The following is a 14,222-nucleotide window of genomic DNA, read 5'->3' on the forward strand; positions in this document are numbered from 1 at the left end:
CGTCAAGGTTCTCTTCTGGGTGAATGTTTGCTTTACAAATACACGTTATGTTATATTGAACATCAGCTACACCACTGTGAAATAGATTGCTGTGCTGCAAGTGCTGGGGCGCCAGTGGCACTGTTTTATCTGTACGTTTACGAGGACTTATGTAAATGACCTACTATGCAGCTGAGTGCCACTGTTGCATCTTTCGTATCCTTCACTCGGCTGTCCACTGGTAGTATGCAATGGCCACTGGAAGGCACTATTGTGCTGGTGACTGCTAGCGCCCTCCAGGATCGATCGATGTCCTCTGCAGCTGAGTGGCACTATTGTATCTGTTTCTGCCTGCTCTCGCAGGGCCTTCACCAGGAATCTACTTTGCTGAGTTGTTGCATTTGCTTCCTCCAATACATCAGCAAATGATGAATGTTGCAGCTGATTGGGACTGTGCATGTTCCCTCCAAGACCTAAACCAATGCTCTGCAGCTGAGTGGCACTGCTACATGTGTGTCTGTTTGCTTCCTTCAGGACTTCAGTGAATTACTTACTGTGAGCTTAGGTGCCACTGCTGGGTCTGTTTCTTTCTGCGACTGGCCACTGAGTGCCACTGCTGCATGTAAGTTCACTGAAAGATCTCAGGATTCTGCAACTAGACTCCAGTGTTGTTCCAGTCCTTCAATGTGCTGCCAGTGTGATACTGACTGGTTGTCACTGTGGTGCTGCAGCTCACCTGTTATCTTCCATCAGGAACTGTGAAGATACAGTAGGTACCGAGTGGTCTTACTTGCTGGTGGAACCACCTCTCATGAGAATGCATTCAGTAGTGTGCAGGGCCCCCCTCTTGGTTTCAATCCTGGCTCGCTTCTGCCCACCCATAATGATATCTATTCTTCCTTTAGGCGCCAAAGAAGGAACTGCAGAATGGTGTGATCCGGGGATACCAGATTGGCTACCGGGAGAACGGACCGGGCAGCAACGGCCAGTACAGCATAGTGGAGATGAAGGCCACAGGTGACAGCGAGATCTATACCCTCGATAACCTCAAAAAGTTTGCCCAGTACGGAGTAGTGGTGCAGGCCTTCAACCGAGCAGGCACCGGGCCCTCGTCCAGCGAGATCAATGCCACCACGTTAGAGGACGGTGAGTAACGTGCTGGTGGCTAATGAGTACCCCACTAAAGGAGAAAAAATTATAGCTGGAAGTTGTTAAGTGGACTGTAAGCAGGGTTGAGTGACTGACTGGAGTGAAGTGCGTGTTTGCATCGTGAGTACCAAAAAACAATCACCGGTATTGAGGTTTTAATTACTCCTGTCCCCAAGGTTGCTTATACACATCTTGAAAAGACAGACTCTATCACCCATCCTTAATTGTAAAATGACCTCTTAAAATGAGGAAAGTTTCTAAGAACAAGATCAAATCTTAAATTTATCTTGGAAATACGAAACCTGTCATTCATCTTTAATCAAATAATGTTTTCTTTAAATCGGGCAAATTCCTTCGAAAGAAAAAAACTTTTGTAATATTCGATGATTTTTAAGGCATTTTCAAGTGAGACATCTGCTCTGATATACAGGGACTCTTTTTCATAGGGAAGTAGATAGGTGCCATGCCCTATCCCCATTTCCTGCACCTTTCTCACCTATTCACCTCAGCCCTCATCTTGGCACAATAGTACTCTTGCTGTCCCTGCACCCCTTCCTTTTATCACCTCTATTTCATGTTCTTTCCATCCTACCCCCTGCATACCCCTCTTTCCTACTTCCACCCTCTATAGATAGATAGATAGATACATAGATAGATTGATAGATAGATAGATAGATATCCTCCAGAGAAAGAGAATAGGACACGGTCTAGTGATATAGCTTAGTTAGCTGCCTCACAATTGGTAAAAGTGAAGGCTTGCTTTAAAATTCGTAAATAAACGTTGCAGCATAAGCATAGGGCCTTGAAAAAGTGTGAGGCCTAGAGAATAATCCCTACCCATTGGTACTGGAACACTTCTCAGAGCGGCTTCACTGCCATTAATGTTCCATCACATGTAAGAATTATAAAAACCAACATCCCAAACACCTCATACTTTCCTTGCTCCTGATCTATTTTAAAGCATTTGTATAGTTTATTTACAACTATTTAACTGATGTGCATTATGAAACATTTCATATCCTACATCCGTTCTTTTCGTGCTCCCTCTACGCAGCAAGATTGTGACTTGGTTTACATTACACATTTCCCTCACTGTGCAGCTAGAAAAAGGAAAAGTAAACCCCAATCTCAATGTAAAATAATAAGCAGCAATTTGTCGGAAGACTTTGCCTGACATTTGACTCTGTTTTTAAACTAAATGCAAAGGTCTCCTTCTTGCTTATTCTCCTCCTGGCCTCCTGTAAGGTTTGGGGTTGCTGCAGCAACGCCCTCATCCCCACTTCCAGCACCCCTGCAGCTACTCCCTTTGAACGCCCCGGGTCATTGCCTTGTGTTAGCAGAGAAAGGAGCACCGTGCTCGTTCGCAAAATACGTCTCTGATTTGGGAGAAGGGATGAGCTGTCTAAACCCCTCGCCTTCCTCCATTCTTTCTCAAACCCGTTACATGTGAAGAGCACATGCCACAAAGGACAAAAAACAAACTGCGTCTCTCACTGGAGCGCGCTTCACGTCATCAGGAGACGCTCTGTCTACGCGATTCAGCGAAGGCGCGAGCCGTCATTGGATGGTGCAATGGCGCGGCCATCTTTCATCCTTAATTACGGCGCTCGTTAGGCTGGCGCAGTGAGTACTCCTCGCGGGCCCTTTAAGAGTCCATGTTTTCCAACAGAGTTTTCGCGTGATTATTACCCCGTCGCTGCGCACCACATCCGGCTATCCCCACCAGCCCCTAATTACATTTTTACACCTAAGTGATATGAAACAATACTCATTTTTAAAGAGCATCATTACCGTGATCTATCGCCATTTAAACGCTCATAAAAATGTCGAGTTGCCTCTTCGGGGGCAGTGGGATGCCATTATCACTGCTTCTTTTAGCTCCACAGCTTTTCAGCGCCCCCCCCCCCCGTTCCTTTTGTTTGATTTGAGAGGAGGGGTTGCACCCTACAGTTGAGTTATTGTCTCTCCAAGGGTACCCCCAGTACCCTGTCCTACGTCCAAGTTAGAGCACTACAAGCACACTTCACACTTTAGGACGCAGCCAGCCTCAATTGGCATGACTGTGTGCCGCCTACTTTTGTGAGTTTTGGTATAGACACTAGTATGGAAATATTGCACCCTCTATTGATTATCCCGGTGTCTTTGGTGGATGTAGTTTGATGTTACAGTATACCTGGGCCTCCCCCTTCTGGTGAGTGATTAGATAGAAGTGGAGGGCTATGTGTGTGGAGCAGAAGGTAGGATCTGCCTCATCTTATAAAGACTTTGGAGGTCATTTACAGTTTGCCATGTGTTGGGCAGCTGCCAAGAACTGCGAATGCCCTGTCCACCAACATGGCAAGTCCTCTGTTCTATTTACGGTTAGTAAAGCACCATGTTTCTGATAGCAGAAACCTTTGACCAGCAGCCTATCTGCCGAAGGTCATCGGTCAGTGTTGTTGTAATATCTACCCATGTTTGGGGAATTAGTTTATAGATAATTTTTTCTTGCGTTCGTGTAGAAATACTGGCGATCCCAAACAGGAAAAAAGAGAAATGACCTCTACACATTGTCAGAAACTCGCAGGGCTGTATTTCTTTTGTTTTTCAATAGCTGACTCCTGCTTTGGAAATGTTTATTGAAAAATAAAAAACTTTGCCAAGCAGGCACATTGAGCATGGTGCAGTTCAGCAAAGGTTCAGTGCGTTTAGGTGAGATGCAACTCTGATGGTTCTGCTGAAGACAAAGATCCCCCACCTGCACCGATTGCTAAATATGGTGGGCACTCTTCCTAAACTTTGGAAAGCGGAGGCCTTGGTCTATGCTGACCTTGAAGGACCCATTGCTTCTTCTTTGCCCCAAGTGCGAAGCAGTGTTGCATTCCTTGTGGCTTTTGACCTTGAAGAGAGCGTAAAGAAGCTCCCCCAACTGGCTTGGTTAGGAATGTTGAGCTTACACAATGATCTCTTTATTGACATAACTGTGGCAGTGTCTCAAGTGACTTTGGAAAGCGTTCTGCACGAGGCGGGTTTAAGGGTTGGTACCAGATATAATATACCAGAGTTATCATCAAATTCAATAAATTTGAATGATTTCTTTGTAAAGGGAAAATCTATGTTCACCCATTCAATACAGATGAGACAAGCAACTGAAAACCAGATGTCTCTAACTCTAACCATTCATGAATTGTATCCTCACACGATCAGTAAGGGTTGAGACTGAGCACCATAGTATACACTAACCTACAGTTATTCTCAGGGCAATAGCCGTCAATGGGAGTTCAGTATCCTAAAAAACATGATCGGACTGTTACAGAAAATAGGCCTGATACCTTAATAAAAGTGGTGTCATTAGGGAATTAGATAGCTTTAAAAAAGTGACTTACATGTGCAAATCAAGACCGTTTTGAACTTTTCAAGACAAGCTGTACATGTGCTTTGCAAGACATGGACAACCCCAATCATTTGACCTTGCTGCAGGCAATGTTTGTGATAATACCAGAGGAAATACATTTGGCCCAACAGACTGTAAAGTAGACCCACAAACGGCTATTAGACAGGCCCACACACTATCCTTTTAGACCAATCCTGCCAGATTGCCCTATAGGCCAGCCCAACCCTGCTGGAATGGGCAACAGTAGATAAACTAGCAAGATGGAAAGTATCCAAGGGCACAAGGTACATGTTCATTTTCAGAGGAGGCAACAACACCATAGCTCTATGCCTGGAGCAGAGGTATGGGATACTCTGTGGGGAAGCAATTCTGAACAGGTACAGAATCAGTCGCGGCTCATTGAGGGAGTTGTTGGGAGGTGGGGCAGAAGGCAACAGAGAAATGATTCTACAGCACTTACTAACCATTTGAAGCTTTTTAAAGGGGTATTTAGATCTGGCTTCAAAGAGCTGTTGTCTGGTCGACCAATTGTTACCAATTCTTTCAGCTATATATATATAGAGTGGGCTTTGGCTTCACCAAGGGGAGTATAAACCTTTCACCTCATTCTATTGGTGTATGAAGCCGCATTCTGGGACTATTTTACATATGAAAAGAAAACTCAATGGTACACTTTTTGTCCCATTCAGTTCTTTATCTCATCTATGCATTCAATACAGAAAGGAATCCTTTTTGCTACTTGTTTTTTTCTCAGTATTGGCAAAGCAGATAAGCCTGGCTTTAAGCTGCTGACTAGTAAATGTGCACACAGTGCATGCAGACATCACTAATGACCTCCGTGGATGCATGTGTCAGCACATTAAATACAAATCGATTGGCCTTTGCCAAAGCTTGTTTTTAAGTTTGTCAGGTGGAGGTGAGTGGAACATTCGCAACCCTCTGTGACTGCCTTCCACTCACTTTCTTTTTTTTTAAACTCTTTTTATTGCAGATTGAATAGTATGAGACAGGTACAAACATATAGCGTATTGTCGGATCACGATAAAAAATCAGTCATGGTATTAAAAATCCCACGTACTGCATTCCCCGCCCCCACCCAACTCAGGTTCACTAGACGGCAATTCCGTTAGTTCGCTCACCCGTTCCGACAGAGAGGTGCAAATATTCCCTCTATACATATTCCTGTTCCCTCAAACTTTATCCCATTTTTTGGGGCATCCTCTATTTACATAAACTGCTCGCTCCGCTAGCATACACCAGTTAATACCAGCCCCGGACCAACTAGTAATACCGAATCTCATTTTGAAGGGCAATTTTCCAGAAGAATAAAGACAGACATACCCAGGATTGTCATTGCTTGAGTGGCCCTTGTCTGCTTCTCTCCATAGAGATGATGCAGATTCTTTAAACATCACCCCAGCCCTGTCACCTCTTGTTGGCAAATGATTTGAACTCTTTACTACTGTAATTTTAATATTTATGTGCAACCACTAGCATCCATTATTAAGGAATTTGGTGTGTCATTGCTGTCCTCTGCTGATGACATGCAGTTGGTGGTCTCTATGGCCCCAAGGGCAGAATATCAGCATCAGTTGGCCAGAAAGTGACACAGTGGATGGCGAACTGCTCCTTAAAAGTAAATGGAGAAAAAACTGAGCTGATGATGGTGGAAAATAATTTTACCCCACACATGAGGTTAGGTTGGCTGGACTGCCTATGATTCTCTCCTCCTTCCTCCCCAATAAAAAGTCTGGGGATGTGATTGGAGAGTTCTCTAACAATGGAAGTCCAACAAAGAAATTTACTACCTCATGCTTTGCCATGTTGAGAATTCTTGGAAAAATTCTGGATCTACTTCCCCACAATCTAGGAGAATTGTAGTTCAGGCGCTCATTTTCTACCATCAGGACTACAGAAACTCCTTGTATTTGGATCTCCTAAATCGTTCAACAAGAGGCTTCAGGTGGTTCAAAATGCGATGGCAAGGACCATTTACAAGCTACCCAAACATTCCTCTGCGAAAAGTGCTTTGTCCTCTGTTTTGAATGTGGCTTCTCACCAATAAGCCACACCCAATCCCTGCACTCCCACCTGGGAGGCAAATATACTACTACACCTTTGAATAATATACACTTTTGAGCATGTCTTACCACCCCTGGCACAGCAAGACTGCAACACAAAACAAACAGCACCTTTTGAAAATGGGTTTTATTTAACAAAATGCAAAGACTCTATCACTTTTAGAATAAGGCTTGGGGTTTATTACATAATAGTCTCTAAGCAAAGGCTATCTCAGATACCAAATGCATAAGATTCAAATATATGTAGCAAACTTATAATCTAAAGGCATGAATCAATAACTGAGCAAACTATAATACTGATTAATAAACAAGCAATAACTGATATAAGATAAGGTACACTGGACGTCCTGCAAGAGATCAGAAAGATATACATATATAGAGAGCAGAGGAGTACTCTGGATGTGCACCTCCCACACCACAAAGAAAACACCTCCAATGATCAAAGAACCACACAACTCAATACATCACCTGGTGCATACACTGCCCACTTCTGACTGGGGGAATTACATCCGGGGATCAGAGCTCAGCAAGCCAGGGTTCAATCCGAGATAGACACGTCTGCCCTCGCTCGGAATCCAAACTCCCAGTTTCTCAGCCTGCAACCCTCAGCTATAAACACACTAGAAGATTCGTGAAAGACCTCCTCCCACCGCCAGAGGAATTTTACCAGAAATGGCCAAGTTCCAAGCAAGCATCTCCATGGCAGTAAGGAGCTCTCAAGTCTCTTCCTCCATTCGCACTTCTTCCAGCCTCTGTCTTGACGAAGCTCTCACAAGGCCTTCCACAGTACACTAAACAAAAACAATCGCTCAGGAAAACACCAAGACCTTGAATGTGAATAACCCAAACAACTTGCAAGCACGGCTGTGCACGCAGCAGCAAGGCAGAGTCAGACATGAGGCCCTGTCAAAGGCAATAGTCAGCACCTATAATTCTCATCCACACAACTTACAAGCACCACTGTGCACACATAAAAGTTTGAAGCAAGGTAAAGTCAGAAGGCAGAATGACATTAGACTATGTCAAAGCCAATAGGTCAAAGTCATAATTCACCTAACCCAAATAACATTATACACTTAATCCCCCAGTATACAACATTGAGCACATGTGTGCACCACCACCCACAAGACTGCACCTCAACATCCCATACCTTCTATTCTTGGAAATACTATTCCACTAAATGACAGAAGAAAAGCAGGCATATGCAAACCCATCCTACATTAAGGCTAAGGTAACATAACACACTTAAGTCAGTACAGAATGGTGGTGGTTGAGGGTCATCATAGGGTGTCAGACCACAAAAGTGGCTGATTCACTACATCCTCCCTGCACTGGCTTCCAGTGATGGAAAGGATAAAGTGTAAGGCCCTTTGTTTGGCCCAGAGGAGTACAAACCATAGAGAACCTCCCCTGATTAGGGCCCATCTATCAGCGTATGTCCCCAATAGAAGTCTGAAAACTTCTAATGTAGGGATCCTGAAGGTTCCCCTTGTTCATACATCCAGATGGGGTGGCAGACCATTTTCTTATCTGTCCCCAAATATATGGACCTCTATGCCAAAAGAATTAAGAATAGAACCCAATGACATAAAGTGTTTTAAGATAATACTCAAAACTTGGTTCTATTCTTATTAGGTAATTAGGCATCAGCTCTTGATTATTAAGGCTGTACTTTTGGATTCACTCTGCACTGGGAAGCTTTCGGGTATCTTTGCGCTTTATAAACCCGCATTGCATATTTTAAACATATCTGTTGAATGTCTTCATTTTAAAACAAGGTGGGCATAAGGTAAACTTCCTACCCTGGATGTATCAGATTTCACATTACTCATGCAGTCTCCTTTCCTATGTTTGTTATTCAGCATTGGCAATGCCAAAAGGCCTGGCTTATAACTGCTAGTGCCTCTTTAGTCCCTGGTGAGTTTAGGCATTCAATAGCTTATCATAATGAACTCTGCTGCTCATTCTTGCAGTCGTATCCACTCGCAGATTTACTTGAAGACACCAATTCATGCGTCCACAATAAAACACATAAACAAACTCAACAACATTATGCAAGATAAATGAGAAGAACATCAGTCGAAAAAAGGAAAAATGCCTAAACGAAGCAGGCATATGCTTAAAATACAAAAAGAGAAAGATTTAACCTAGGAGAGAACAACCATCTTGCAAATGGTAATATGCATAGTGCATCATTGTCTAGAAGTTCCAACATGGCCACTATATGTAGTAAGAAAATAAATAAAAACTGAGCAGGAAATAAATGTAAAGAGGCCTATCTGACTAAAGTGGTAGATTAAAGTATTGGCCCACCACCCTGGCAATGAAGCCCACTCATTTTCAGACAAATGCGCACGTGATTAGGTAAAATGCTACCACTCACAGGGCAATCGGGTGGGCTGATTCATTCCCCTGTGCACATTCTTCTACAAAATGGGTTTGTCGGAGGTGATAATCAACTCAGAAACCCTTGCTTACTGTTCTGGCCTGTGAGATTTCATGTAGAAACCTGTCTACCTGCTTTAACACAGTCATAACAACCAAATCTAAAAGACCTGTTGACATTAACACATGCGTTTCAGAATAAATAATTCAGGCCTGCTGTCTCTATCATAACTCTTCATATTAAACAGATAAAGCCAATGGCATCTGACATAACTTTTCCCAATGAGCCAAACATGCCTATAACCTTTATCATTGACCTGTCACCATAGCTAAGTTAAGCCTTCTCTGCTGAGCATTACCTAAAAGGCAGCCGTCAGGCAAATAGTCATAAAATTACAAAAATTATTTCACAGAGCAATAGGCAACGCTTCCTAAGAGGGCCCATCAAGAATCATCACAAAGCAAATTGTCTGCACCAAGTTTGTCCAAGGCGGTAGCTCTTTCCTACTAAGTTAATCTGTGTGAATCCACATAAAAATACTCGTTTACTGACTTTATTACAGTGTAATGATAACCCAGCATTAAAAGTCTATTGGCACTAACATGTATGTTTTTCACAATAAATACTTCAAGCCTACTGCCTTTTTTGTAAATTTTCACAATGAAGAGCTGAGACCATTGACAACTGCCATAACTTTTCCCAGTGAACTAAACAAGCCCTGTGGCCTACGTGAAGTGTAGCAGGGCTGTTATTGTGCCCACCCTCGTTTTCCAGTGTTATGGTACCAAGAGTGGATGTATGCTCTCTGAATATATCAATCAGGAGTGTGTTATAGCGCGACTACCCACCCGTGAGGGTTTCAAGGCGCTGGGGGGAGGTTCCAGTCCATCAAGGAGGGGGTCTGTCAAAGAGCCAGGTCTTGAGGTTTCTCACGAAGATGGGGAACAAAGTTTTCTGTCTGAGGTGGAGCTGAAGGGTGTTCCAGGCTCTGGCCGCGAGGAAGGAGAATGAGCGGCCTCCTGGTCTGGTCTTTCTGGTGCAGGGGACCACGGGGTAGGAGAGCTGGGCTGATCGTAGGGTCCTTTGGGGCTCGTGGAAATTGAGTCGGCTGTTTAGGTATGTTGGATGGTGTTGTGGAGTGCCTGGTGTGCGTGGGTGAGAATCTTGAAGGGAATTCTAGCAAGTGGAGTGCGCGCAGGTGCTGGGAGGTGTGGCAGTGTCTTGGCAGGTTGAGGACCAGTCTTGCGGCGGCATTCTGGATGTTTTGTAGCTTGCGGGTGAGGTTTTTGTTTATTCTGGCTTAGAGTGTGTTGCCGTAATCGAGTCTGCTGGTGACAAGTGCGTGAGTGCCGGTCTTTCTGTGCTCGAGGGGGATCCATTTGAAGGTCTTACGTAGGAGGCGGAGCGTGTGGAAGCAGGAGGATGCGAAGGAGTTGATCTGGCAGTCCATTTTGAGCTTGGCATCCAGGATGATTCCAAGGTTGCGTGTGTGATCCGTGGGGGTGGGTGTGCCTTCCGAGGGCCGTGGGCCACCTGGTGTCGTTCCAGGCATCGGGGTTTGGGCTCAAGATGAGTACTTCTGTTTTCTCGGTGTTGAGTTGTAGGCAGCTGCTTTTCATCCATTTGGCGACGGCTTCCATGCCTCCTTGAAAGTTGTGTCTGGCGGTGTTGGGTACGTTGGAAAAGGAGATGATGAGTTGGCTGTCGTCTACGTATGACACAATGTTGAGTCCGTAGGTTCTGACAATGGGGGTGAGCGGGGCCATGTAGACATTGAAGAGTGTGGGGCTGAGGGAGGACCCCTGGGGGACTCTGCAGGTTGTAGGTGTAGGGTCCGATAGGAAGGTGAGGAGTCTGACCCGTTGCGTTCTGCCAGAGAGCAAGGAGTGGATCCAGTCGAGGGCCTTGTCCCGAAACCCAGCGTCGTGGAGTCTGCGTATTAGGGTGCGGTGAGAGACTGCGTCGAACGCCGCTGAGAGGTCGAGGAGGATGAGGGCTACTGTTTCTCCTCTGTCCAGTAGGGAACGTATGTAGTCTGTTGCGGCAAGGAGGGCGGTTTCTGTGCTGTGGTTTTTTCTGAAGCCAGATTAGGAGGAGTTGAGGATATTTGTGCTCTTCGATGAAGGTGGCGAGTTGGCTGTTGATGACTTTCTCAATTACTTTTGCTGGGAACGGTAGCAGGGAGAAGGGTCTGTAGTTTTTGAGGTCGGTGTGGTCCACCGAGGGCTTCTTCAGGAGGGGGTTGATCTCGGCATATTTCCAATCGTCGGGGAACAAGGCGTTCGTCAGGGAGCGGTTGATGGGTGGCAAAGGATGGGTGCGATGATGTCGGCGGCTCTGTAGAAGATGTGGTGGGGGCAGGGATTTGCGGGGGCCCCATAGTGGATTGACGTCATTGTCTTCAGTGTGTCTTCGGTGGTGAGGGCTGTCCAGTTGTCAATCGTTAGTTTCAGGGTGTCGGGGTGGCTGGTGAGGGTTCAGTGTGTTGGTTGTCTTCGTCGAAGTTGTTGTAAATATTCTTGATTTTGAGGTAGAAGAAGGTGCGGAGTTTGTCGCAGAGGTCTTGCGAGGGAGGGATGTCAGTAGACTCGCTGGTGGGTTGGGCGAACTCCTTGATGATGCTGAAGAGTTCTTTGCTGTTGTGCGTGTGTGTGGAGATTCTGTCTTCAATTGCCTTTTTCCTCGTTTTTCTGATGAGTTGGTGGTGGGTGTTAGTGGCCGCTCTGAAGTTGTTGTGGGCCTCTGTGGATTTGGTGTTCCTCCAGGCCTTTTCGAGGTGGCGGCACATGCGTCTGAACTCTCAAAGTTCTGCTGTAAAACATCTGGCTTTCATGGCGTGACTGTTGTTGTTTTTCTTGAGGGGGGCTATGGTGTTGGCGCTGTCGGAGATGCATCTGTGCATAGTTTGGGCTGCGGTGTTGTGGTCATCGTCTTCTGCGATGATTGGGGTGGAGTTGCTGAGTGAGGAGGTGAGCTGGTCGTCGGTGATTTTGGTCCAGTTTCTTCGTGAGAGCAGGTGCTGATGTCTGTGGATGGTGGGTGTTCTGAAGGTGAAATGGACGCATCGGTGGTCTGTCCACGGGAGTTCGGTGGTGTGGCTGAAAGTGATGGAGTTTCCTGTTGTGAAGAGGGGGTCGAGGGTGTGGCCTGTTGAGTGCGTGGGTTCAGTCACGATCTGGTGGAGTCCAATGTTTTGGAGGTTGTACAGGAGGGATGTGGTGTTGGGGTCCACTTGGTTGTTGAGATGGAAGTTGAGGTCTCCCAGCAGGGTGTAGTTGGTGGATGCGATGGCATGCTGGGAGATGATGTATGTGATGGAGTTGGCAAATGGTCCGCGGGTCCAGGGGGTCGGTAGATGAGGGTTCCTCGGAGGGTGGTGGTAGGGCTGGCCAGTATCTTGAAGTGAAGGTGTTCCATCAGGTCTGTGGGCTCGTCGGGGAGTGTGCTCAGGTGGAGGGTGGATTTGTGGACGATGGCGATTCCTCCTCCCGGTAGGGTGGCGCGGTCCTTCCTGGAGATCTTGTATACTTGCGGAATGGCGATGTCCGGTCCCGAGGTGGTGTTGGTGCAGGTTTCGGTGAGGAATTCTGCGTCCGGACGGTCCTGTCGAGGAGGTCCCAGATTTTGGTGGCGTGATCTGATGTTGAGGAGGATGCATTGCATGGTCTTCGGCTCAGGAGTGTTCTTGTGGTCGGGTTGTGCTGGGTCCGTGTTTCTGGCGTTGCTGTAGGCGTGCCGGCAGCGGTGACTTCTAAAGGGTCCGTGGGTGTCGACTGGTGATGCTAGCTTGCAGGGTTGAATGTGTGGAGTGTCGCAGGGTTGTAGCATCGGCGGCGCGGAGATCCAGGGTTCCTGGTGCTGGTCGCGGACGGGCGCAGATGGGCTTGCCTTTGGCGCGCGGCCGCCATTAAGTAGGGGTCGGGGAGGGCTGGACAGCTGGGAGACGGGAGGGGAGCTGGATTGGGCCGGTCATGCTGGTCGTGTTGGGGGGGAGGGGCCACGGGGGAAGCAGCGGTGGGGAAAACAGGCAGGAAAAGGAGGAATAAAGGAGGAATGAGTAGAATAAGGCAGAAAAGTGCAGAAAAGTTAAAATGAGGGTAAAAACGAGTGAAAACGAGTGAAAAGCGGAGCGAGAGAATGGAGACAGAGGTCCACTGGACCACCAGGGATGTGGTGCAGGTGAACCTGCGGGTGGAGGAGGGCCTCAAACACCAACACTCGAGAGTGCAGGGGCTCGGGGGAGGCCTCACTTAGTGGTGGAGCTGCAAGGGTGGGAGAGCAATTTCACTGACAATGAGTCAGTGGTCTTCTCGCCTGTCCCCGCAGCGGCCGCCATGAATATATATATATATCATGTGAACAAGGCTTTTGACGAGCTGAAACGCGTCATGGCGAAGAAGGAGTAAAACTTTATTTTTGAGCACTTACTTTGGGTCTGTGTCCTGTTTTTGTTCGGCGGATTATCGTCACCGGATTGGAAAAGAAGTTTCCTCCCCCGAGCCCCTGCACTCTCGAGTGTTGGTGTTTGAGGCCCTATATATATTTATATATATATATATATTCACTGAAAAAACCATAGGTTTCACACATGTTATAGTTAGGAATTAGCATTTAAAAAACTTTGCAAATTCACTTAAAAAACCATAGGTTTCACACATGTTATAGTTAGGTGGATATTTCACTCGTAAAAAACCATTGAAATTCCCCCGTTATAGTTAGTTCAGATAACTATAACTCGCGCGACCGCCACTCTATCACAAGGATGATGTCATCAGTGATGTCATCAGTGATGCCACTGACCATGTCATGAGTGATGTAATATGTGACGTCATGAGCAGTGGATTTCGGGCGCGCGAGTTATAGTTATCTGAACTAACTATAACGGGGGAATTTCATTGGTTTTTTATGAGTGAAATATCCACCTAACTATAACATGTGTGAAACCTATGGTTTTTTAAGTGAATATATATATATATTATCTACTGGCGGTCGCCAGTAGATAGTTATAGTTAGGACCGTGTTTCCATAGGAAATCTGCAACATTCTATTTGGAATAACTTTGGCGCCGGTTGACGAATCCTCGCAAAATTTTCAAAATAGGTGGGGCGCTCCGCTCCGCTTCTACCCTGAAAGTGCCGGGGGTGATTCGTCAAGCGGGGGCCGAGAAAAAAGGGGGGTCCCAAAACGCGTTTTCCCCATGCATTTTTCCATAGGGACCTTTAGTCCAAGGTACAGCCCGAACGGCTGAACAGAA

General features: G+C 46.2%; 1 protein-coding gene across 4 annotated transcripts in view; it reads left to right on the forward strand.

Moving 5' to 3' along the window:
• DSCAML1 (DS cell adhesion molecule like 1) overlaps positions 1–14,222 on the forward strand; it is a 504,760-nt gene that overhangs the window by 361,800 nt on the left and 128,738 nt on the right. For all 4 annotated transcript variants that reach the window (XM_085647435.1, XM_085647434.1, XM_085647436.1 and 1 more), the window contains exon 17: positions 885–1,125. In XM_085647435.1, the coding sequence (XP_085503561.1) occupies positions 885–1,125 (241 nt within the window). The remainder of the gene's footprint in view (positions 1–884; positions 1,126–14,222) is intronic.

This window comes from Triturus cristatus, chromosome 3_2, assembly GCF_964204655.1.
Source record: "Triturus cristatus chromosome 3_2, aTriCri1.1, whole genome shotgun sequence".
In the NCBI taxonomy this organism is placed as follows: domain Eukaryota; kingdom Metazoa; phylum Chordata; class Amphibia; order Caudata; family Salamandridae; genus Triturus; species Triturus cristatus.